This window comes from Bos grunniens, chromosome 15 (genome assembly GCF_055505025.1).
Source record: "Bos grunniens cultivar Pamir isolate PY7600 chromosome 15, Bosgru_T2T1.0, whole genome shotgun sequence".
In the NCBI taxonomy this organism is placed as follows: domain Eukaryota; kingdom Metazoa; phylum Chordata; class Mammalia; order Artiodactyla; family Bovidae; genus Bos; species Bos grunniens.
The window spans coordinates 58,718,125-58,745,280 of NC_141179.1; the positions used below are offsets into that span (position 1 = coordinate 58,718,125).

Below are 27,156 nucleotides of genomic sequence, written 5' to 3' on the forward strand. Positions count from 1 at the left end.
GTGGTGGTAGTTCTAGGCAGAAATCCCTGACTTGGCTCGATTTGCGTGGCAGGTTGTGGATCGAAGGTAGAAGGATCTGAAGACGTAGAATCTGGTTTCCCCCCATACACACACTTGTTTTCTTCCCTCTGCAGAAACTGGATCTCCTAAATTGGACGACCTGAAAAGTAGAACTTGCCTCCAGCGTTCAGTTAAGTTTCAAATGACTGTGCTGCTCCAAATGGTGAGGACTCTGGGAGCTGTACCAATGGGGAAAAGATTTTAAAGAGGATGGAACAGGCTTCTCTTAATCTGGCATAAATATTTAAGTTTCACCTATATACTAAAATTAAAACAGTGTACCCCCCACGAACCTCTCCCTTCACCTAACGTCTTTATACCTATCTCGATATGCACTGAGTAGCTAAGTCTTAGCATTAGCTATCCACTATATGGAGTTTTGGTGACCCTCGACGCAGACTATTTTCTCACCTACTTCAAAACCCTGGAACACAGGAATCTTGTTAGGGTCAACAGAAGTGATGTTTCTGAACACTGGACAATTTTTCCAGACGACAAAACAGTGCTAGTAACTACCCTTGAGAAGCCAGCAGCAACTTTGGTGTTATTATCAGTATTCCTTCCTCTTCTGGACTTTTATGGCATAATAGACCCCACGTTATTGGTTTTTTGGGGTTTTTTTTATTATTGTTGTTTGTACCAACTAGTGCTTTGTAGGCACCTCCTTTCTTGCTGTCCACTATGATTTTGAGTTATTTTTCTCAATTTTGAAGACATTTCCCACACATATTTTAAGGTAGGCAGAGTTAAAATTTTCACTCTCATCAAGTTGATTACTCATGTCATATAAGTAAAATTAAAGAAACTAGAAATAAGTTGATACAGACCCGAAAATTTTAAATGAAAATTTTCCATCATCCTTACATTCAGATTTTAAAATAATGCCAGTTGGGCATATGAGTAACAATAAATTCTTGTTTGACATGCTTGACAGTCAAATAAATACAGATATGCCTTGAATTTAAGTTTTAGGAACGACCTGTTTCCTATAGTTGTAGGTTTGAAAGAGAATTTAAAGGTAGCTGGACAACCCTCTGGTTTTATGGATAAGAAATCGGAAAAAAAAAAAAAAAATCGGAAGCTTGCAGATACTGTGCTCTGTCCAATATCATCACAGAACAGCTCCTGGGCTCCTGGTTCCTTGTATGGTACCCTTGGAGCCTTCTCTAAACTGGATTCCATTGTCTAAATCACTTCCATTATTTGCTGGCAACTCTGAGGAGCAAGTGAAAACTGTTAATTTTGTTTCTTTGATTCCTTTAACACTTCTCTTTCATTACAACAGAATTTTCTTGCCAAGATATCATTATCTTCTTTTTTTATAATAATAATATGTTATACTGATTGATCTTATTTTGGCCAAATAACTCGTTTCCTTTCTTTAAACTTTAGTAAGCATAAGAATCACATGCAAAACTTGACTAAAACTGCAAAACATCTTAATAGGCTTTAAAGCCTCGAAATCAACGTTTTGATGCATGTCAAGTCGGGAACTTTATCCTTTGCTTTCAAGGAATAAGATCTTAGGGCTGGGAACTCAAGTGAAAGGAGAGATTTGGATTTTGGAAAAGGGAGAGATATAGATTTTATTGAAGAACACATTTCTATTATCTAGGAGATGAAGAAGGTAAGAAAGGAGGATTCAAATTTGCAGCTTGTCTAAGAAGAGAAAATATTACGAACAAAGGACATGGGTAGAGGAAAAAAAGAGGTAAGATATGTTACAGTCTTAGTGTTTCATATAGTTGCTACATTATGTATGCTTTGCTTTAAACTGGCCAATTAGTCTTCGCTTCTTGGATAAGATGCCCGAAGAGAGAAAAAAAACACACCCTGATTTTTAAGATACTATCCCAGATAACTAGAGAAAAATGATCAGCTTTTCCATAACCCTTAAGGACCTGGAATGATATCTAGATGAACCAAAATTTGATGCAGACAAGAGATAAATTTAATAGAGACTCTGCCTGCAGACTGGTTCTTCTTTCTAGCTTTTCATGCCATGGATGAGTAAATAGGTAGCATCCACAGGCTAGATAAGAGGAAGTGGAGCAACGAAGGAGGCGTCCCTTCCTGGTGATGCTCATCTTGGGGCTTTGGGGCAGAGGGTACAAGGTGTGTTGACTCGTGGACAAGCTGGACTTTGGTCCCACTCACCCTCTCACCCATTCTTACAAATACAGACCTATGCAAGTGTATGCTTCTGCAGGCTGCTCTATTAAGGAAACAAAAACAGAGATTGTGAGGGTTCTCTGGGAGTGCTATAACGACTAAATTAAAAGTCCTCGAATGTACAGAATTTCACTTTTTATAAAATACTTCCAAATGACAAAAGAAAAAAAATCTAAGTTCACAGCAGTCAGCTTAAGAAATACAGTGTTACAAATGTAGTTGAAGTTCCCTTTGTACTCCTCCCCAATCATATTCCTTTCCTTCTTTCTTTCCCTGGAAGTAAGCCCTTGCCTAAACTTCATCATTAATGCCCATGCATATTTTCATGCTTTTTGTATGTGTGCATCCCTAAAAAGAATATCATTCTGTATTCTTCAGCAACTTGTTTTCTTCAACCTGTGAGCTTTGTCCATGTTCATGAACTATGTGCTATTGTTAATTCATTTTCATTACTACATAGTATTCCATTTAAAAATAACTCAGTATTTATTTGTCCATTCTATTTAAACTTTTGGGGTTTTTTTCTAAAACTACTACCATGAATATTCTTGTTCAAGTCTCCTTTTTCATATATGCAAGAGATTCTCTAAAATGTATTTTCCTTTATATATGTGTGTGTGTCTAGGAGTGGAATTTCTGGGTCATAGCTTAGGTACAGGAGAAGGCGATGGCACCCCACTCCAGTACTCTTGCCTGGAAAATCCCATGGACAGAGGAGCCTGGTAGGCTGCAGTCCATGGGGTCGTGAAGAGTCAGACACGACTGAGCGACTTCACTTTCACTTTTCACTTTCATGCATTGGAGAAGGAAATGGCAACCCACTCCAGTGTTCTTGCCTGGAGAATCCCAGGGACGGGGGAGCCTGGTGGGCTGCCGTCTATGGAGTCACACAGAGTCGGACATGACTGAAGTGACTTACCAGCAGCAGCTTAGGTACACTCACACACTCACCATTATTGGATGTCAAATGGCTTTCCAATGTGACTGTACTTACTTGTCCTTCCTTCAGCAGAGAATAAGAAACCTCATTACTCTACTTCCTACCAATACTAATGTTTTAAGACTTAAATATTTGTGAACCTGATGCACACCAAATAAAATCAAAGTGTAGTTTAAATTGAATTTCCCTGATTACAACTGCATCTTCTCATGTATTTATTGGGCATTTGGTGTGCTCTTCCATATACTGCCTATTTGTTTCCTTTGCCTGTTTGTTTTCTGTTGAGTTGCTTATATTTGTTTTTCTAGTTTAGGGCCAGACAGTAAATATTTGGAGCCTTGTGGACCACATGGTCTCTGTCATAACTATTCAACTCTGCCATTGTAGCACAAAAGCAATCATAAATGATATGTAAGCAAATAAATGTGGCTGTGTTCCAATAAAACCTTTTTTTTTTTTTGGCAAAAACACATGTTGGACTAGTTCTGGCCCGTGGGCCATACAGTTTCCCAACCCTGTTTTATAGGTGCTAATCCTTTATTGAAATCTAATTATTTTTTAAAACCATTTGTAGGATTATGTAAAATTCAGAAAGACACGCCTCAAATGTAACCGTCTTTCCTTGCCTGTTGACATTAAGCACTTTTAAACTTCTGGTCTCCGTGGTGAGCTCATGGTGAAGATTATATTGCAGGAGCCCTTAAGAGTCCATTGCAAGCTTAAACATGCCTCTCTTTCTAGAATGAATGGTGTACAAGTCGTCCTGGATGCTTAGGGTTTATGGTACCTCCCATCCAAAAGACACTCCAAATATTGACCTGATGCAGTCACATGATCGGTGAATAATAGCTGTTGACTTTATGAAAGCATCCGTGCCAGACCCGCCACCTGATGTTTGAAGCTGTTTCGTTGCTGTTGTTTAGTCGCTAAATCATGTCCGACTCTTTGCAACCCCATGGACTGAGCCCGCCAGGCTCCTCTGTCCATGGGGTTCTCCAGGCAAGAATACTGGAGTGGGTTGCCATTTCCTTCTCCAGGGGATCTTCCTCATCCAGGGGTCCAACCCACAACTCCTGCAGTGCAGGCAGATTATCGCTGAGCCACCAGGGAAGCCCTCGAAGCTGTTTATGTTATTAAAATTATGTATGTATCTATACATACATACATATTTATGGGTTTTTATATGTACATATACAAACACAAGCTTGAATCAAGATTGCTGGGAGAAATATCAATAACCTCAGATATGCAGATGACACCACCCTTATGGCAGAAAGTGAAGAGGAACTAAAAAGCCTCTTGATGAGAGTGAAAGAGGAGAGTGAAAAAGTTGGCTTAAAGCTCAACATTCAGAAAACGAAGATCATGGCATCCGGTCCCATCACTTCATGGGAAATAGATGGGGAAACAGTGGAAACAGTGTCAGACTTTATTTTTCTGGGCTCCAAAATCACTGCAGATGGTGACTGCAGCCATGAAATTAAAAGACGCTTACTCCTTGGAAGGAAAGTTATGACCAACCTAGACAGCATATTCAAAAGCAGAGACATTACTTTGCCAACAAAGGTTCGTCTAGTCAAGGCTATGGTTTTTCCTGTGGTCATGTATGGATGTGAGAGTTGGACTGTGAAGAAGGCTGAGCACCGAAGAATTGATGCTTTTGAACTGTGGTGTTGGAGAAGACTCTTGAGAGTCCCTTGGACTGTAAGGAGATCCAACCAGTCCATTCTGAAGGAGATCAGCCCTGGGATTTCTCTGGAAGGAATGATGCTAAAGCTGAAACTCCAGTACTTTGGCCACCTCATGCGCAGAGTTGACTCATTGGAAAAGACTCTGATGCTGGGAGGGACTGGGGGCAAGAGGAGAAGGGGACGACAGGATGAGATGGCTGGATGGCATCACTGACTCGATGGACGTGAGTCTGGGTGAACTCCAGGAGTTGGTGATGGACAGGGAGGCCTGGCGTGCTGAGATTCATGGGGTCGCAGAGTCGGACACGACTGAGGGACTGATCTGATCTGATCTGATACATACATAAACACTTCAAAACATAATAGATTTCAGGAAATAAGGAAAGAATATCAAGTCTAATCCCTACCCCTCAGACAACTGTTATGTCCCTACTCTAACAACTGAGTCCTCAAGGTAAATGCTTGTTTCTATGCTCTGCTGCCTCCACATCTGGATCCAGGGCTCTGGGCTGGTGGAACTCCCACACTGGGCCTCAGAGGCTTGCAGTCTTAGTGTCTCACTTACTTGTCCTTTTCTTTGGAGTCTCAATGTCTCTAGAGTGGTCCTGTTTTGCACAGGAAATAGCATCTATTTTTTAGGGATAAGTTTAAACTACAATGATTATCTTGAATCACACACAAAAAATAAAAATATCAAATTGTTGAAAAATTAAAACTATCTTTTTAAGCCATACAAGTGGTCAAACTTGGGCTTATGGGACCTCTTTCCTCTGCCACCTGTGTAGAACTGATGGACCTTGGCACGTGGTGACTGGCAGTAAGGCTTCTGGTGTGACTGAAGACCATTCTTGAAACCAGCCCTTTTCAAAACATCACCTCAAAATTTCTTAAGTTTCTTGACCTGGTCAAATATCCTGCAGTCAGATGTCCTATTCAGTACTTCTAAAGACCCGTATTGACCCTAAACTTCAAAATATTAGGACAAGTATCAGAAACATTTTCCTATACACAATATACCTAATATATATTCTTAACCCTTTCTAATTCTGATTTTCTTTTCCTTGTATTTCCATTTCAAATCTACCCCAAGAAGAGAATGAGAGTCGGCAACAATTTCTGAATTACACAACTGCTCGTAGATCCCGAGGTCCATGTGATAATAATCTACTAATCTACAATCTACTAATCTACATAATCTACTAATGATAAAAAGAATGAGGCAAAAAAAAAAAAATTAAATGAGCATTAAAGCAGCCAGGCCTTATCACAGAAAAGTAAAGGGAGAAAAATCAGAGTAGAAAACTGTGAAGATTATCACCTAGTCATGCTGAGCATTTGCTCCGGCCAAAGTTTTAACATAAAGTTCAGACACAGAATGTGGTTCCTTTTCACTCCCTCAAAATTCCAAATAGAACTTTAAACGTTTTGGAAAGACCGTAACATGAGACAATTATTTCAAAGAACTACATGCAAAGTCTCTGAAGCCCATAAAGGACATGGATAGAAAACCAGCACTCGGGGTGGGGTGTGGGGTTGAAGACAGTTCTACTGCTGAAGTGTATCCTTGAAAGCTCTTCCTTGTCTACAAGAACATACATGCAAAGAAAGCTAGGAAAGAAGGCAGTAAGAGACTGTAGACTCAAGGAGAAGTTGTGGGAAGAGGTGGAAAGAATACTTCACATTCTGTAGATTGTCTTTCTTTTCCTGTTCTGGCTCCTAATGCTGTCTCAAAAAAGACTAATTGGGTAAACACATCTTAGGTAATTTCCTTTCTTTTTGTCTAACAACAGCTACCATCACTCTCTTCTAATTAAAAGGAGTGGCAATCAGAATGAAAATTTTAACAATCCCAAGGTTTCTGAAAATGTCTTTAATATAATTTCAAAAATAAAAATTCTGAGGCAATTGCTCTAAAAATTCAGACAAATTGCCAACCATCTATAATTCTCAGGATTACCTGAGGAAAGAGGCAAAGCAAGGGAGGATGTGGAGACTGGATCGAGGGGGCTGGATGTTAGGGTGATGACAAAAATGCTTTCTTGGGGTCTGGTTGACAAAATCTGGTACTATTTATTACACTCCTTTTTTTTTTGCCTCAGGTTAGTGTTAAAATATATGAATTCAGTTCACAGAACACATATGAGCAAAGTTAAAATTTTTCAATATGAAAGAGAAAATGGAGGACCTTGAGGTGTTAGGAAAACACATTATATTCACTTTTCCAGTTTGTTCCTTTTAGTCCAAAATAACACAAACTTGTCAAACTTTTCGACTTTTGTGGGGAGTTTTTATTTTTCCCCAAGGAATAGTTACCATACATCTAACACCTCAGACTCTACTCTCTTGGGGACTGAGCAGTTTCGATCAATTCACAGGTAAGTCAGTGGAGAAGACTTTAGACATACAAATTCCACCTCCATTGATTCTAAAATAGTAGGTCTGGGATGGGGCCTGAGAGTCTCAATATTTTAAAAGTTCCGCTTCTGATGTAATTTGCCACCCAAACTTATGAGTCTCTGCTACAGGATTCTTTTGGTCCTTTGAGAAGCAGACACCCATATAGGATTGCTTATGCCAAAGATTCATGAGGGGAAATGTTAGTGAAGAAACATGGGGAGGGAAGTATGGGAGACTCTTAGAGCCCTGAGATCTTATGATGCAAGTTTGACCCCAGGTCAGAGAGGAAAGGAAGGAAAAGTGGTTGGATGAGTCTCTGATGGCAGTGCAGTTTCATCAAAGCTTGGTACGTCCAATGGGGAGACCCTAAGACAAACTCACCCATCAGAGGAGTCCCGTGCCTCCTGCCTTAGTATTTCTGCTGCACTGAGTCACTGACTGGGACCAGCCTCTGGGAACTATGGTGAAGAACTTCCCAGCAGGACTGTTAGTCAGTTAGTCAACCTATAGTCAGAGATTGGAAAGGTGCATTTTCTTGGCAGCCTCAAAATAGAAGGTATGATTTGGAGTCCCACTGTCAAGCAGCTTACAATTCAATTTAACTTATAGAATTAATAAATTTAGGCTTAAAAAGGACCTTAAGATCTGTCTAAGCACCTAAGGCTTAAAAATGTTAAACAGCATCTCTGCTTCTTCTGGATATGTCTATAGTCAGCATTAGGGCTTCCCTGTTGGCTCAGACAGTAAAGGATCGACCTACAATCCAGAAGACCCTGGTTCCAGAAGATTCCCCTGGACAGAGACATGGCAACCCACTCCACTATTCTTGCCTAGAGGAGCCTGGCAGTCCTGGCAGTCCATGGGGTCACAAAAAGTTGGACACAACTGAGCAAACTACACCTCACACATGGTCAGCATATTCACATCCTCATTAGGGGCTGACTCCATCTTTGGATGGTTCTGGCTGTTAGAAAGTTCTGTCTTATGTTGTGCCAAACTTTCTTCTTGATACTTGTGAAATCCTCAGAAACAGAAGGATCTCTGGAGATCACCAGTTAAATCTCATTTACCAGAGATAACTGAATTACTAAAGGCAGCATACCTAGTCACTGGCAGAACTGGAGCTAATATCTAGGTCAATTGCTCATTCCACTCTATATTTGACTTGACAATGTATTTTTAATTTGCAAGGAAAGGAGAATATTAAAAAAAGTTTAGTGTCATACAAAGCAGGTTAATCGTAATACCTCAGTTTTTTTATTTATTTAAAGGAACTTACCAGGTCCCTCTGAAATGAATTAAAAAAAAAAATCTTTTGGCCACACCTCACAGGATGTGAGATCTTAGTTCCCCAACCCAGGATTGAACCCATACCCTCTGCATTTGAAGTGTGAAATCTTAACCACTGAACCACCAGGGAAGTCCCTGAAACAACGTTTCTTTTGATTAAACATTGTATTTGAATTTGAGTGAAGATAATCAAAAGATGTAAAGCTGAAAATAATTTCCAGCCAACTAAAGTTGTTCATATTTAGAAGGATCAAAACAATGCTGAATCAATTGTACTCCTCTCCCACCCCTGGAAACCTATATACTGAATAGTATCTATGTAACTTATTTAGGTTTGTTTTTCTTTTAGAATGTGTTTAGAAAGTTTTTTTCCCACATTTACAAAGCTTTGAATTTCATAAAATACATAGAAATACTAATCTTGGGCTTTAAAGAAAAGGTTGAGTACATTTTAAAACTTACACCTGATCCCTGGTGACTCAAATGGTAAAGAATTCACCAGCAATGTGGGAGACCTGAGTTTGATGCCTGGGTTGGGAAGATCCCCTGGAGTAGGAAATGGCAACTGGTCCCAGTTCTCTTGCCTGGAAAATTCCATGGACAGAGGACCCAGCCGGGCTACAGTCCATGGGGTAGGTCGGATACGACTGAGCTCTTCACTTCACTAATCTTTAGTTAGCAAGAACTATTAATACTAGAAAATTCTTACATAGTAACAACAGCACGTTGGTGCCACCTTGTGGTAGAACATTAAAAGGTAGGAGGAAAAGGTTATGTAGAGTTTAATAAATCTGTGAGGTTCTAGTTACAGGAGGAGGTGGGGAAAAAGGGGGGACGTGTGTGTTACTGACTCCCTTTATCAGTTTTAAAAGAAAAGTATTCGTATTATAAAATGTCACATTGGATTTTAAGAATTCCAATTTTGCCAATGTTTTCAATTTTTAAGACTTAATGTGGTTTGAAACTTTGTGTTTTAATTCTGTTTCCAACATTACTTACGTGTTTAGATGTTTATATCGAGGTTTTACCTCTATCTCAGTGGTTACTTCTAACTGCTTCTCTTGGAAGCACTCACACCATGGGAGACTGGTAAGTCTGGGAAGAAGGAAGAAGTGTTTCTATCTCATATCTGCCCTTCTGAGGATGGTATCTAGGGCCCTGAAGAATGGGCATGATGAGAAATCAGTCATGGTCCAGATGAGGAGGTTCGATGTGGCAAATTTGAGGAGCACATTTTCTTAAGCCTAAGGTATGTATGCCTGCCCTGTCTTTAACAGAAAGTAGGCTCCTGGAGGCAAGGGCTTTGTCTTTTTTCTCTACTGCACCCCTACCCTCTAAGAACATGACTGGCACAGAGAAGATATTCAATAAATATGTGGAGTAAAAACAAATAAATAATAAAGGCGGTATCTTGGCCCACATCAACCAATTCATTGATTTCCTCCCACATTCAGAACTCTAGAGGGGAAGAGAAACACTCTTTACTGGGCCGTATCAAAACACTAGTTTCCCCGATATTCACATGGGTAACTTCTTCAGTTCACACCATTCAGGTTTCGGTTCAAACATCATCTCTTCAGAGAGGCGTTTCAGTCCTCTTTCTGTACAATAGCACCACCGTGTTCTTTCATGTCATTCTCTCAGCAAGGATGGACTGATTGTCTGCCACATGCCAGGCACTGGTCTGAGCATATGGCAGGAAACAAAACAGAGGCTTGCCTTGCTCTCGAGAAGTTTATGATTTTGTGGAAGTAGTGGGCTGACAAAATAGACAAAAACATTATCAGATTTCAGGCAAGAGAACATCAAGTGTAAAGGCCTGTCATGTTGGAGAAAGGGGAAGAGTCGAAGTGGAGAGGGGAAAGAGTGGAGGGCTTCAGAGGGAGCCATATAGTATGGGCTGGGGGTGTTATGGTGAGGTGCTTAGATTTATATTCTAACTATGGTGGGGAGTCAGTGGGTATGTTAAGGGTGATTTATAGAAAAGGATCATCAGCACAGAGTAGGTGCTTAAAAATTGATACTAGTACTCAGTCATTGCAAGCATTATGTGAAATACTGTATGGAGGTTGGTGCTGTAAAGAGGTTCCAAGGAAAATTAAGAAAAAAAACTAGCTGCTTAGATACGGTGGGTCCGTGTCTCTGAGCCCACCTTGGACAGCCCAGAGAGAAAGGATGGTAGCATCAGTGGTTTTGAACCTCGAGTGATTTTCATGCTGCTGAGTCTTTTCTCTTTGGCTTTCATCCTTCTTGCCCTCCTGGACTTCTTAACACTCATTACCACCTAAAAGTATGTTGCTTTCTTGTTCCTATGTATATGTGTGTGTATGACACAGGATTCTAGCTCAAAAAAGAAAACATCTAAACCAGAGAAGGCAATGGCACCCCACTCCAGTACTCTTGCCTGGAAAATCCCATGGACGGAGGAGCCTGGAAGGCTGCAGTCCATGGGGTCGCTGAGGGTCGGACACGACTGAGCGACTTCACTTTTACTTTTCCTTTCATGCACTGGAGAAGGAAATGGCAACCCACTCGAGTTCTTGCCTGGAGAATCCTAGGGACGGGGAAGCCTGATGGGCTGCCGTCTATGGGGTCGTACAGAGTCGGACACGACAGAAGTGACTTAGCAGCAGCAAACGAAAAATACCAAGAAACCTAAGAAATAGAGAAAAATATATATCTATGTATGTATAACTGAATCACTTTGCTGTACACCTGAAACTAACACAACATTGTACATTAACTTTTTTTTTAAGTCATTCAGTTGTATCCGATTCTTTGCGACCTCATGGACTATATATAGTCCATGGAATTCTCCAGGCCAGAATACTGGAGTATTCTGTATACTATTCTGTATACTGGAGTATAGCCTCTCCCTTCTCCAGTGGATCTTCCCAACCCAGGGATCGAACCCAGGTCTCCCACATTGCAGGCTGATTCTTTACCAGCTGAACCACAAGGGAAGCCCACATTACTATACTTCAATTAAAAAAAGAAAGCTATTGGGAATTCTCTGGCAGTCCCAGTGGTCAGGACTCTGCACTTTCACTGCCATGGCCCCAGAGTCAATCCCTGGTTGGTTAGGAAACTAAGATCCTGCTAGCTGCATGGCTCAAATAGAGTGGGTAAACAAGATCCTACCATATAGCACAGGAACTATATTCAATATGTGATAAAACATGATGGAAAAGAATATGAAGAATTTTTACATATATGTATGACTTAATCTGGAGAGGGCAATGGCACCCCACTCCAGTACTCTTGCCTGGAAAATCCCATGGATGGAGGAGCCTGGTGGGCTGCAGTCCATGGGGTCGCTAAGAGTCGGACATGACTGAAGCGACTTAGCAGCAGTAGCAACATGACTGAATCACTTGGTGTACAGCAGAAATTAACACTGTAAATCAACTACACTTCAATCATTTTTTCTAAAAATGAATGTAAGGAGGGGACTTCCCTGGTGGTCTTGTGGTTAAGACTCTTGTGTTTCTACTGCCGGGGGCAGGAGTTCAATCCCTGGTTGGGGAACCAAGATACTGCATGCCGTGTGCTGTGCCAAAATAGAATACGGGAGAGGAAAAAACCAGTAACTGCACTTGTGGCACTGGGGGAAAAGTATGGGCTTTGAAAACAAATTTGAGATTGAATCTTGGCCGTGTTGATCACTAACTGTATGATTTTGGAAAAACTATTTGATTTAGCTGATTCTGTGAAAGTTACGTGCACCTATCTTGATGCGTGTATTATCATTTTTATGTGTAGCTCAGTTGGTAAAGAATCTGCCTGCAGTGCAGGAGACCTGGGTTCAATCCCTTGGTTGGGAAGATCCCCTGGAGAAGGAAAGGGCAACCCACTCCCGTATCATTGCCTGGAACATTTCATGGACAGAGGAGCCTGCTGAGCTGCAGTCCATAGGGTCGCAAAGAGTCGGGCACAACTGAGACTAACACTTAGGGTAAGTTCTTTATCTACTTGCAAAATTATGAAAAGTAAGCCAATTCAGCAGGGTATACGAGTCACCATACTGTGCTAGGTGATGGGGGAACAAATGTGAAGACAGTAGTGATCCTTCTTGCTGTCACTGGAACTTAAACTTTAATGCGAAAGCACAATTAAGCACATAATATAAGCAAAGAAGGACTTCTCAGGTGGGCTGAGTGGTTAAAAAACCCGCCGGCCAATGCAGGAGAGGTGGGTTCAATCCCTGGACCAGGAAGATCCCCTGGAGGAGGAAATGGCAACCCACTCCAGTATTCTTGCCTAGAGAACTCCATGGACAAAGGAGCCTGGCAGGCTATAGTTTGTGGGGTTGCAAAGAGTTGGTCACGACTTAGCAACTGAACAATAATAATAACCAAGGAAACAAAGTATTGTCCTATTAGCAGAGGATGAGGAACCTACCTTTAGATGGAACAGATGGTGACTCCAACCTATACCTGAATGAGGAGCAGCCAGCCAGCGGAAGAACCAGAGTGTGAGCCTTCCAATGAGGGAACTGGTATGGAGTAAAGCAACTGGAACGCTGGGATGCGATTTGAGGAAGGAGGGAATGGATTATGCAGGACCTTTTAAATCATGGCAAGGGATCTAGATTTTATCCTAAGCACAACAGAAAGTTTTAAGGAAAAAACATAATCTATTATGACTGAAATAATGCTTTGCATCAAGTGTGCATAAGCAGCCAGCACAAACCTTTACCGGGTGAAACACCCCTGCTGCTGCTGCTAAGTCACTTCAGTGGCGTCCAACTCTGTATGACCCCATAGACGGCAGCCCACCAGGCTCCCCTGTCCCTAAAATTCTCCAGGCAAGAACACTGGAGTGGGTTGCCATTTCCTTCTCCAATGCATGAAAGTGAAAAGTGAAAGGGAAGTCGCTCTGTCATGTCTGACTCTTCGTGACCCCATGGACTGCAGACTACCAGGCTCCTCCGTCCATGGGATTTTCCAGGCAAGAGTACTGGAGTGGGGAAACACCCCTGGCCAGAGACAAAAGCTCATCACATTCCCATCAGAACAAGGGCCATGCAGAAATGCCTCTTCTCAGTGCTGAATATTTTGCCACTGCAAACTCCTGCAAAGTCCTTGAACTGAGAAAGATACAGCTAATGCAATAACTGGCAGTCTAAAATGGGGAAAAACTCAAGTTCTGAGGGGCTTATGAGCCCAGGAGGCCACTGGAGGCAGAAGTCAACTACAGATGTTGTTTTAAGAAAGCATTTCAACCACAGCAGAGAACCCCTTCCCTCGCTCCCAGAGGCCAGGAGTCTTACCCTTTCTTCACCAAAACCATTTCCACTGAGACTCTCTGACTGTACACACAAGCCACATTTTGCTTCAGCACCCATTTTCAATAGCAATGCCACCAGAACCTGGGTTCTTATGTATCTGCTTTCTAGGGCTGCATAATCAAGGACCACATACATACTGGGTGGCTTAAAGAAATTGACTGTTTCAGTTTTGGAGGCTAGAGTCCGAGATCAAGGTATCCACCGACTCGGCTCCTTCTAAGGCTCAGGGAGATAAGCTGCTCATGCCTCTCCTTGTTTCTGTGGTTAGTTGCTGTATTAATAGAGCTATCACCCCAATCTCTGCCTTCATCTTCCCATGTGTTCTCCCTGTGTGTGTCCAGATTCTCCTTTCCTTATAAGGACACCAGCCATTCTGGAATTGGGCCCACCCAATCATCACACTTTCATAATTTCTAAAGACCCTATCTCCAAATAAAATCACATTCTGAGGGGTTAAGGTGCTAACGTGTATTTTGAGGGTAGGGAAAACAGACAATTCAATCTTTAATATAACACAAAGTCAAAAGTTAGCATCTAAACTCTGGGTTCAATGTACATCAAGTAAGAGATACCAGAAATAAAAACTTTTCCCAGGACTATTTCATGCTTTCAGATCGCACTTCCTTGCCAAATAAAAACAAAGGTTTGAGCTTTTGAGTTTTCATACTCTCTGATGAAATGCAGTTACTGTCACATAAAGGGACCTCATGTGTCACCAAAGGCCAAAATCTTATAATCTGATTGTTTAGAACAATTCTGGAGAGACTTAGAATCCTTCCAAGCTTTCTCTCCTAAACTTTTAAAAGGACCAAATCAGATCTTGACTGTGTCCAAAACACACTTTTCTATAGTTGATGAGAATCAGGAGAGCTTACACACAACTTCTTGGTGTGAAGTGCTTGTGCTTTTTAAAATATATTTAAATCAAAATAAAGCTGACAAATGGAATCTGTATGAATTTATTTTTTTCTCTGTATATAAAGTAAGTCCTAAAGATTTCATCCGGTTTTTTGCCAACAAAGAAATAAATGTAAAAAAAAACCTGGGCCACCACTTCATCATATTAAAAGCAGAATAACCAATGATAATGAACAAAAGCAGAATTTAAAGATTTATAGAAAACGGTATTCTGGTCTACTGAAATTCTGAAGAAACTGAGGGCTAACAATGTGTTTCACTGCACCCTTGGTTGCCTGTGTATTTTTCTGCCTTTAAAAAGTTCACTATGGTGAATTATGCCTTGTGTTGTCTGAGGCCCATTCCAGCAATCCATTATCTTCAGGTCATATCTCCCTACAAATTGTTTTTCTGATTGAACAAATCTCTTACTGGGACTTATTTTCTTACAAGTTTCATTCTGAATGTGACCTCAACTCTACATCCCCCAAACTCCGCTTTATTTCAGAATTCCATGAGTTTCTTTGATCAGAATGAAATCTGAAAATTCCTATAAATCTTGTTTACTTTCAAGCATAATTTAAAGGTTAGTTATCTGTCTTCCAGGCATCAAAAATAAGAACTTGCTGGACTCCCCTGGTGGTCCAGTGATTAAGAATCCACATGCTAATGCAGGGCATACAGGTTTGATCCCTGGTCTGGCACCCTGATTCCTGGTCTGATCAGGTCCTGGTCCTGATCCCTGGTCCTGGTCCTTGGATCCCTGGTCCTACATGCGGAGGAGGAACTAAGCCCGTGCACCACAACTTCTGAGCCAGTGCTCTAGAGCCCACATTCCACAAGAGAAGCCACTGAAATGAGAAGCCTGCGCACTGCAACCAGGAGCAGTCCCTGTTCTTGGAAACTAGATAAAGCCTGCACGCAAGCAATGAACACCTAGAGCAACCGAAAATAAAAAATAAGAACTTGCTAATTTTAATTATTTGGCCACAATGTCTCCCTTTAGCTAATAAGACCCTAAAGCTATCATACACAAAAGTAACAGCAAACATAAACAGCACTTACTATGCAGGCCATTTTCTAAGGGCTTTACAGATCATGATATGACACTTACAGGCATCCTCACCACACACGACAGATGAAGGAACTAAGCCACAGAAGGTAACTCACAGAAGGTTACAGTCGTGGTGAATCTACAATTCAAATCAGGGTTGTCAGGCTCTAGATTCTGTGCTCTCAATCACATGCCAGACAGCCCTCTTGAAATAATAAAACAGAATCTTTATTCTCTCCAGTTATATTTTAGGAAAGGCAAAGCAAAATGTAGGAATTTGAAGTTTCATTCCAGTAACCACCTGAGTATGCTTTTGCCTCATTTAAGTTATTGTATATATATGTTTCAGAAACACAATGATTGTGTAGTTACATCAATATTTTTTTAAATCCAAAGAACCAAAATATAACTAATACAAATTTAGTAAGCCTTAGAATCAGAATTGATAAATGAAGTCACCCACTGAAAAAGTGTTAAATCTATTTTGGCTACTATATTCCTTTACTTCAAACTTAAAATAGAAGCATATTGTTTATTGATGCTTTTAAAAACTATATCCATATACAAATTAGTCCGGAAGTTCTTGAAAATTAATGAACGAGCACTTTTCCACTATTTCATCATTATAGAACTACAACAACCTTTGAAGAAACACTATTAGTGACATTTTGGACAATAAAAAGTATAAAACTAGACTGTTAGCGAAGGAACAACAAAATATGTTAGAAAATTCATAAACGTACATTTATTCAGGAAACACAATTACCAGAGTCCTTGATATTTCAATGCTCATTCCACATAATAAAATATTCACAACACATAGTCTTGTAAGTCTACACCAAGTCATGCTGACATTCTTTTCAGATAAGCCATAGCCATTTCTTCTATTAAATGCTATAATATCCACTTATAGTGTAAACAAAGTACTTGAGCCAAACTATTTAAGTACTTGAGCAAAGTAACTTTCAAAAATTTAGAAGAGGAAGACAACGATTAAAAAAAAAAAAACAAAAAAAAAAACCCATCTGAATGATCAAACCCCAAAGAATGAGGCCACTATAACCTAGTGTTATACTAATGGATAAAATGGCCATATTAAGACAGTTCGTAATTATCAATGAAAATATTATTAAATATCATCTACAATTTTTAAACATGCTTTCTCAAATAATAGACATTTTTGAAAGTTTTAAAGGCAAAGAGGGCAGAAAGGTGACAGACATTAAAAACTTCCATTTATACTACTGGTAGATTTTATTTAAAAAAAGAAAGAAAAAGTTAAGCTGTAGTTACTTCCCCAATAAGGAATGCCAAGTACCTTTATTCCTAAAGAGATTACTAAGAAATATAACTGACCCTTACATTTGTAGCCATTTAGTAGCAGCTGTAAACTGAATTATTCTGACATTTCCAGAGTCCAGTGTAATTAGAGCATGTCGTAAAGGGGGAAACAGTGGTCCTCAACCCTAGGTGTCCTTTAGAACCAGTTGGAAAGCTTCGACAAAATAAGCATCTGGCCCCACCTCAGAGACTGCAATTTAGTTGGATGGGGTAAGACTCAAGTGTCATCATTTTTTTTGAAGGCCTGCAGGGTGTTCTAATATGCAGCTAAGGTTGAGAATCACTGAGTCAACTTATTTTGAAATACCAAAAAAATAAATGGAAACTGGGGAGGGAAGATATAATTTACAAATCAAATATCTATTATTTACTATGTCTTAGTTATGTTCATAAACCATACGTTTATAAGATGAAAACTCCCCTCATTTCCTCACTATACTAAATCACTATCATACATCTTTGCCACTGAATGACTGCATTTTCCTATGGTCATGATTTAAAATTCTGGGATATACTATGAAAACTGCATTAAGGAAAATAAACTACTGCTACTCATGCTCAACAGGAGCAAGCAAAACTACTGTATTTGGCTCTTTTAAGCTATCCATATTTTAAAAATTATAAATAAGTGCCAACCCACACAAAGAACAGATTGTGGATTACTGTAGAAGAAACAAAAAATAGCTTACTCAACTTACTAAGTTTCAACACCAAAAAAGATTTAACTTGGCTGAAAGTTCTGAAACAGCTGAGATACTGAACCAGGAAGCTATAATTTATAATGAAATGTTGACACACCCTTAAAAGCTACTGCAGCTGCAGCAATACTAAAATAAGATTTCTTCAGGGTTTATTTACCCTGTAATGCAAGAATACAAGCACAACAATAATATTACTGTTTTTATATGCACCAATACCTCTCTTTAATATATAAAGCTCTACAACAAATACCTCTAATAATTTTACATTTAAATTAAGTCCATAATTCTTCTACCCTACTTTGGTCTCAACATTTTAAAAACATCAATTAATTTTGGAAATATACAATTCAACAACATGATCCTATCAATAACAAGCACATTTTGTAGTGGACTAAAAACACATTCAACCATGCAATCCAGTGTTCAATACCTAAAAGATAAATAACAATGCTGATTGACTTTTATTCTGAAATCACTGAAAACTGGAATAATCTTTTTAAGACTCACAGTGCTCACAAACATGCAGAAAAAGATACACATTTCTATTCTTCCTGAAGGAATGTCACAAAATGCCCACTCTTTACACAGGGTTGATAATTATTGTAAAGTCCTTATATATTTCAATCCATTATTTTCTTTCTAGCACCTGTCACTTAAAATTTGTAAAAGCCAGCCAAATGTTATGTCTGAACATGAACCTTAACTCTCAATTTCTGCCTTTAGAAAGACCTCAGTCACAGTCATCCACTAATAGCTGCCTTTCAGTAAAACAGTGACATCCAGTGGACAAATGAAAGTATCTCAGAATTCTCATAACAACTTTAATGTGAATCAGTTCTTACTCATTCTGACAAAGTGTATGCAGATTCTTATGAAATGCATCACATCATAATTTCTATATATCTTAAAACATATCTTTTTCTTACTTAGTATCAATTTTTTAAATTGAGCTATAACTCTTGAGGCTGGCGAGGTTATAAGTATTATTTTTTCTCCTTTGCTATATCCCATCACAAACTAACTGGCTCATCTCTAGGAATGGAAGGATGAAAAATAAGATATATTTAAATAACAATGAATAGCATTAAAAAATTTGCAAAAGAAACCTAAACCTTTTTTGCATTTGTAATTTATGATATAGTTGAATATAAACAGAAAGATGTAATCAGTAATGCAAACAATCAAATTACATTCTCTTGCCTCACTGCTCAAATATTGTGAAAGAATACATATTTTAGCAATGATTGTATCAGTGTTTAAAAACTTTTATAAATCAGTACAAACGAATATTCATTATATATTATGTTTAAATAAAAGTAAAAAACTTCCACTGTGCTGAGTTATAATTTACCATTAATTATATTGTGTGTGTGTTTCAAATACAAAATGCAGCAGTGATATTAACAATGGATTCATAGTGTAATGAACTGCTGAGACTGTTATGTGTAATTTCTTGGAAAAGCATAAAGAAATGTTACAGGTTAAAAAGAAAAAGAATGGAGAACTGTTCTTTTTAAATAAGCAAATAAAGAAAACCTTTTTTCCTAAAAAAAGATTTAAGAATGTAAAAGTACATTTTAATATTAAAAAAGCATTTTTAAAAATCTATAACAACTTTATGACAAAATCTGCATTTGTTGAAAAAGGCCTGTAAAAACAGCAGGACAGAACTGCCCTCACTACCTTTTTACTTATTCTTGTCAGAAAAAAGTGTATGCATCTCTGGAACCATAAATGATGTTAAAATAGGTATTTATAAAATGGCAAGGAGGATTTCACGGGAAGTTTGTTGTTGTTTTTACAATCACTGGCATTGTGGCCATCAGTAGGTCACAAGTAAAACTTCTCTAGCTAAAAGCAAAATGGAATATAAAGGTTTTAACGGCCATTAGGTCTGTTGCCTGCGTTTTGCTGATCGCATTTTTTCAAAGCGCGACTCCATCTCTTCCAAGACCTTGGGTGTATACCGCACTACTAATTTAACCTTTCCCTGCGCTGCTTTCAGCAGCTCTACAGCTTTTTCATGATGCTCTCCTTCAACACTCTACGAAAAAACAAATCACAGACACAAACACAATTAATATCTAGGTTTTGTACGTAACTCAAAATGAAAAACGTTTAAAACACACACAAGTAAAAAAATGTTAATGTTATGGCATTTCAAACTATAGACCTATGAAATAATCTTGCTTTGTCATTTTAATTAGTGTAAAATTATCTGCTAAATCATATTCTGTCTGCAGTCCAGGAACTGGTTTTTAAGTTACAAATACCTAGCATACCAATCTACATGCCCTATTATTTCACTAGGTCAGAAGTAAATCAAGCAATTGCTATTTGATAAAGTTAAACCGAGGAGAGGCTTTCGATTCAATGTACTGCCTTAACTACTGAAGAGCTTAATAACTTCATAAAAACCACACTAAGCACTGCTAATTTACATCGGAAAGAAGCAAAACATACACAAAGTGCTTCAAAAAGTATCACTCCACTAAAGAGCAGTGCCTAAGAGTCTTCCAAGGGATTTCTAAACTACAAAGCTGCTTGGTCTTTCCCTGCATCTTCTGACTTTCTTGGTGGCTCAGACGGTAAAGAATCTGCCTGCAGTGCAGGAGACCCGGGTTCAATCCCTGGGTTGGGAAGATCCCCTGGAGGAGGGCATGGCCACCCACTCCAGTATTCTTGCCTAGAGAATCCCCATGGACAGAGGAGCATGACAGGCTGCAGTCCATGGGGTCACAGAGTCAGGCACGACTGTTTCTATAACTCAAATACACCCCCAAGTGGTCAAGTAGAAATAAAATGCATCCCTACCACTCCATTAACAGAAAGGAGCTGATCTCCTCGCTTGAGGCCCCCATGTCTATCAGCAATTCCACCTGGAATTATTCGAGAGATATAGATTGGAGAGTTTTGTTCTTTGCCTCCCATAATATTGAATCCAAGGCCTTCTTCTGTTTTTGGCAGCTCAACAACTCGAGGATGAGAATGCCCTTCACTGGCAGCAAATGCAGCAACAGTAGCCTGAAAGAAAATTTCACATATTTAAAAAATAGGACCTTTGTTTACTTCACTCTTATGTCCCTTTTTAAAAACCACTTCTTCTCTTTTTTTAAATTATGAGGGTATGGTAACACATTTACAGCAGATTTGAAAAATACAGAACCAAGTTACACACAGTCCCACTACATATTTTTTTAAGTAAATTTTTTGTTGGAGTTTCAATATCAAACTCTCAAAAATTAATACAATGATAGAAAAGTAGGAGATAGTAGACCTGAAAAGCACTACGAACAGATTCAACATAATTAAGATTTATACAATTTTCACACAATTGCAGAATATAAATTCTATTCAAGTTCCCATAGACTATAAACCAGTAAACAACTGAAACATATCCAGGGACATGAAACAAAATAGCAAAATTTCATGGTTTATCTAAAGGTACTGAAATCATAAGACTGTTTTCTTATCACTGTGGAATCACAGTGATGATAATTATAAATCAGTATCAAATTAAAAACCACTTTTGAAGTATTTTTGATGTCTGAATGTCCATAAATTCACTGACAGTGAAGGTAAGCTAAGTAGAAGGTGTTTTTAAGAGGACGACTGGAAAGCTTACTCTGGGATTATGCAGAAAGTGCTGAGGTTGTTCAGGTCACTCCTGGTCCTTCCCGTGCCCAGAACTTCTGTGCAGTGCTTGGCAAGCAGGCCTTGCCAGGAAGATGAATGCTGTGCACACTAACAAGGAGAACCCCCTCTCCTCACATGCCACCGACTTTGGGGCTGGTCAGCCTGGTATGTTCGGGGGATCTGGGGTGGCACCACCCACGTGTGTAACCTGAACGTGGGCAGGTGTCCTTTTATGCAGGCATTCTGGCTGCTGTACTATTTGCACTGTATATTAACACATACAGAGCCACATCTTTCAAATTTAGACTAATTCAGAGGAATTCTAACACAAAGTTGAGAATTCGGGTTTCATTTTGCTTTTAAATGTAATTAAGTAGTCTGGTACTATTTTTTTGTGTATTAGATCAGGGTGTATGAGAAACAGGGGAAGGAAGAGAGAAAATCAAGATTTGCTGAATACTCTAAGCTCTTAAAGAGGCTTCACTTTATAGATAAAGGAACTAAGGTTCAGAAGTTCAGGAGGCTGTGAAAGTCAGGAATTAAACCCAAGTTTTAATTGTTTTTTCCCACTCTGTCAAACAATACCCACATGACTCAACAGAGAATCCAATATTGCCTTTTGTGAACCAGTTAACTATCAATGAATAGTTACCTGCTAATGACTAGTTTCAGTCTAAGCCACTTACTACTAACAGTAACTTATTCTAACCCACGTACGATGAGATGACTAGAGAGCATCATCGCTTCAAAGGACATGAATCTGAGTAAACTCCGAGAGATAGAGGAGGACAGAGAAGCCTGGTATGCTGTAATCCGTGGGGTTGTAAAGAGTCAGACACAACTTAGTGACTGAACCATCACCACCACATATGATGAACAGAGACCAATGCTTGAATTATTTGAGGAAAACACTGGTACAGAAAAATATATAAAACCTGCCACCTGTAGCTCTGAGGAGGTAACCTCCTATTTGCAGAGTTAAGGTTAAGGAGAAAGTGAATGGCAACATAGGGGAGTACCTCAGATCTACCATTTACTATTTGTGTGATTTGAAGCAAGTAATCTAATTTGATGCTTCCTCACCAATAAAATAAGACTAATAATCCATACCTCAGAATTTTGATGAATATTTACATAATGATATATATATTACTTACAGCAACCACATATTATATATGTTATTTGTGTGTAAATATATTTTAATGTATCATCTAGACTGCATAAAATATGTTTTGTAAAGCCAATTAAAAAGTCCTACTTTTCAGTAATCAAGTTTAGTGTAACTTGAAAGGTACTATTTGTTAGTTTTTAAAATTAGTATTATGAAACTAATAACTTCACATTTTAAATCTCTAATATGTGATGCATCCTCTCACTTTCAGTAAATGAAAAAAATGTACCTTTGCAGTTGCATTAGCTCTCACTTCAGGACTGCTACTGATGTCCACAGTCTCGTAGACATGTTCATATACCTGCAAAACCCAGTTATCACTGTGATGTTAAATCTCAAAGTATAACACGCTTGAGTTCTTTTTAAAGTTAATGAATGTGTCAAAATTTCAGAAAAAGTTATGCATCTTTGTACCATGTTTTTTTGTTAGAAATTCCAAAAATGAGAGGGGTGGGTTCTAAAGTTAACTTTAAGAAACTACAAACCCAAATTTGAGAATGTTATCTTACCCTAAATAACACAAGTTTATTGTCAACTTTAATCCCATTTACTTACCTCTCTTACAGCATTGCAGAATTCACTCTGAAGGACTCTTTGTAGAGCCTGAAGTTTCTGTGGTGGTACCTCGCCACTTCTTTGCAGTTTTTCCAACAATTCAATTGCTCTACAAATATCTAGAGTTAAACACACACCAATAGATAATTTTCTCTAAATGCCTCTGTAACAGTGCAGCATTTAGGATTTATTCCTCAATGGCTAACAAGAAATATATAGAACACAGAGGAAAAAAAAGCCTAAGAGTATGAACTTGCGTGTGGGGGGGTTCATGTATGGAGGGTGGGAATGTAAAGCCTGAGAAGAACATTAAATTTCACAGCAGATTAGGAAGAAAAACTGATGTTGAACATGCATAAAATCTGAAAAACCGTATCTTTAAGAGACACAGGAAAACAAATATAAAGTCCTAAACATCACAGGAAAGAACTGGAGCTCAAATGTGACAGACACATGAAGACTGTAGTACTTGAGAAAAGCTGACAGCATTATCAGAAGCTACTTAGTCAATAAAAATTTACCTACCATCATTAGTAACCAAAGTGCTGAGCAGTATAAAACGCCATGTGCTAACGAAGTCACTATTTCCCAAAAGAAAACTTAATGTATATGTACATACAAAAACTCTTCAGTAACATGTGCAGTTAGTTACTGGCAGGAACAGCAATTTAAAACAACGATACAAATGAGTAAAATTAACTGGTCTGCTTTCAACTTAGGATCATCACACAGTGTTTTAATTAAGACAAGCTCAGTCAAATACATGTTTACAAAATACAAAGCAATTAGTTTGTGAGTCTGGTATCAGTAACAGCTGGGTGATCTTGGGCAAGTAACCTTAAACTCCTTGTGTCTGTTTTCCACTATAAAATGGAAATAACAGTATCTCCTTTATAACAATTACATGACCAATCAAAAAAAAAACATGGTAAGAGCCTGGCATGTGGCAAGCATAAATGTAATGTTACATTAGCACCAATTAATAAGAAACATTAAGATGTTCTACACTTTTATAGAAATATATTAAGTCTGTTAGGCAGTTCTCATTGGGAAGTATCAGGAAGTGATTTACAAATTAAGAAACTTTTACAAGATTCAGTCATGTTTCATACTATTTCTCCCCTGATTTTTTTAACCACAGGGGACTAGAGTACTTATTCTAAAGTTCCTTCCCTCCTCTTGTCTTAAGTGGAAGAAATTCCAAATTTCCTATTATACTAAAGGATTGAACTTTTCTCTTTATAGAACCAGTATGGCTGTCTTTGTTTGCAGCTGGAAAATTGGGAATAAATGCAGTGAAGAAAGAAGTAGATTTTTCAATTTCAGGTAATAGAAGCTTAAACTGATGTTAATCCAATGCAGGGGAAAAAAACTTTCCCCATTCTCATCTCCCACCATCAGAATAGCTGGTGAATGGGGAGTGCTGGTTCATCAAATATTCTGACCTACAAAATTATAATATACAAGCTATATGAAAATTTCCAACTAACAAAAAATTGAAAAAGTAAAATATCCTTTACCGAACCTAAACTGTACCCAGTATGTTCTCAAATGTGTTCCACTAAATCTTGTTTCAATGTCTTTGAAGGCATTCAGGATCTTGATCATATGAACTAATTTTATACTATAGGATTGCTGGGAGAGTTTCTTAATAGAATCTGTTAAACAGAATGCTAAGAATCAGAGTGGATGTAATCTTTCTTATCCTGCTAAATGACATCCACTAATAGCTTATCCTCAGGTTCTGAGCACTCTTACTGTGGAACTGAAATGAACTCTGAAACAGGAAAAAACAAAAAGCCATGACTACCAAAACTAAATGCCAGAGGTGAAGCTTCACACTTTGTACTGCACTTAACAATACAAAAGACTGCCAACATGTTAGAATTCTACAACTAGTTTCCAAAGAAAAACACCTACTTCAGTTAACACCAGACAAATCTGTTTCCATCTACAAAGCACAGTGTCATTGTGCTTGGAAGAACATGTCACAGGCTTAGGCCTAACTTAGCAAATCTTCCCAGAGTAAGCGGCTGCTCTGTCAAAATGATACTTTAATTAATGGTCTGGTGGGCTGGAGGAAAACATTACTTGTAAAGAGACTTACAAATAGTGAATACCACAAGGAATAAATAATGTTAAATGTGCATGGGTCTGTGTAAAGGTATGAGGAAAGACTCCAAAATTCAATTCTAAAAATGTATCCCTTCTTAGAGCAGAAGCTACTTAAATATTCAGACTGTAAATGCAAATGTTAATATTTAAAGATACTGTCAATCTCCATCTTATACTTTGTTTACTACTAGTACTCAAAATGTCTAGTTTTACTTTTTGACTCTTACTGATGATTTCTAATACAGGTGTGTCAAAATTATACTTGAAATTATATGAAATAAAGAATTTGGGGAATAGTGGAATGCTAAAAAACTGCAACAGTACGCTTTTAGGCTCATAGTCTTTTACTTCACTGGCTTTTCGGTTTTTAATTACTTAGCGAACAGGTTTTATTTTCCTTGACAGCTCTAAAAAGGAAGCAATCAACCAGTTAGCAATCACAGGATTTGTGATGAAGAATAATGCTGCACTTTACCGTAATTTACAATCACTATTCCTTCTAGTTATGCAACCTTCTTTCCAGAACCACAGCAGAAGGATTGTTTATAAAGCACCTTCCCCGTACCCGGGAGGGGCACCACAGGCAGGAAATATCCCCAGTACGTATACAAGCGAGGTTGTGGTGGAAGTAATGATGGCATTTGTGCATAAATGAGAGGGGGTTTGGTGGGAACGCGCTGCGTGTCAAGGCTGGGTGAGTAAAGGCGGGAACACTGTGTATGAACGCGTCAATACGGGCAGGGCGTGTAGCCTGTCCGAACTGGGCGTGGGATATTTGCTCAGCTTGACACGTCTCTGAACGCAAAGTAGGCCGTGCCCACCCAGGGAGCGCGTGTACAGCGTGTGTCTGCGAATGCAGACAGGTGGTGGTAAACTATGCTGTGCTCCGGGATAGTCCGTGTGAGCACAGAAGGGGTCTCAGGATCAGTCAAGAGCGTCAAGCCCCCTCCCCGGGCCCGGCGCATCGACATCGGTGGCCACAGGCGCCAGCGCGAGGGAAAGCCTGGTTCGGGGTCTCGGAGCTTGGCCCACTCGCCCCCTTGGACGACAAGGCACTCCCCTACCTCCTCCGCCCACGTCGGTCCCAGGCTCGGCCCCACTCACCCCTCTCCAGTCGCACGGGCTCCCCCAAGGCCGCCATCTTCTCCCTCTGCCTGCAGACCCACAGGAAGTGACGGCAGAGGGGCTGCGGTGGAGGGGCGGGGCCTAGCGGAGCCGGGAGCAGGTATCGCGAGAGCGCGAGAGGTGGCTCTGGACCTCGTGAGTCTTCCCGAGGTAGAGTGTATGGGTCGTGGGCTTCCGAGGACAGTCTTGTGCTGCACTTCAGCAGTCTTAAGATTTTGAAATCTCTCGGCCAGGTATAGTTTAAAAGAGTCCCTTTCCCGACTCTTGCCCCATTCCTGGGATTCGAGCCATATTCTTTTCCCTTGGAACCCTTGGTTTCACAAGGTAGAGTTTGGCCTCTAGTTCCAGCTTGACTGTTCAGGGCCCTGTGAACTTGGAGTGCTCACTTATCGTTTTTTTGGCCTCAGTTTATCCCTCTGTCCTACATAGAAGTTCTGTGTCTGAGTTCTTAACATTCTTAAGCAATGAAATTGGGTGGTGGTTAGTTGCTCAGTCCTGTTCAACTATTTGCAATTCCATGGACGCTAGACCACCAGGCTCCTCTGTCTATGGGATTTTCCAGTCAAGAATACTGGAGTGGGTTGCCATTTCTTCAGGGGATCTCCTCGACCCAGGGATGGAACCTGCAGCTTCCTGCATTGGCCGTTGGATTCTTTACCACTGAGCCACCAGGGAAGCCCCTAAAATGACGAATTAGGAATTAAGTAATATTCTGAATACA

General features: G+C 39.4%; 1 protein-coding gene and 1 long non-coding RNA gene across 2 annotated transcripts in view; one reads left to right on the forward strand and one right to left on the reverse strand.

Annotated features, from left to right (window-relative positions):
- The window catches only part of LOC147358343 (uncharacterized), a 51,715-nt gene extending 34,904 nt beyond the window's left edge, over positions 1–16,811 (forward strand). Inside the window, exon 2 of the long non-coding RNA XR_015141605.1 lies at positions 135–16,811. This is a non-coding gene — a long non-coding RNA (uncharacterized LOC147358343). The remainder of the gene's footprint in view (positions 1–134) is intronic.
- Positions 16,514–26,466, reverse strand: LIN7C (lin-7 cell polarity scaffold C). The gene is made up of 5 exons (XM_086338557.1): positions 26,415–26,466; positions 23,196–23,314; positions 22,870–22,941; positions 20,648–20,857; positions 16,514–19,877 (listed from the first exon to the last, which is right to left on the reverse strand). Exons 1-5 carry the CDS (start codon positions 26,449–26,451, stop codon positions 19,722–19,724), a joined length of 594 nt encoding a protein of 197 aa, XP_086194683.1. The 5' UTR covers positions 26,452–26,466; the 3' UTR covers positions 16,514–19,721.
- Between the last annotated feature and the right edge of the window lie 690 nt (positions 26,467–27,156).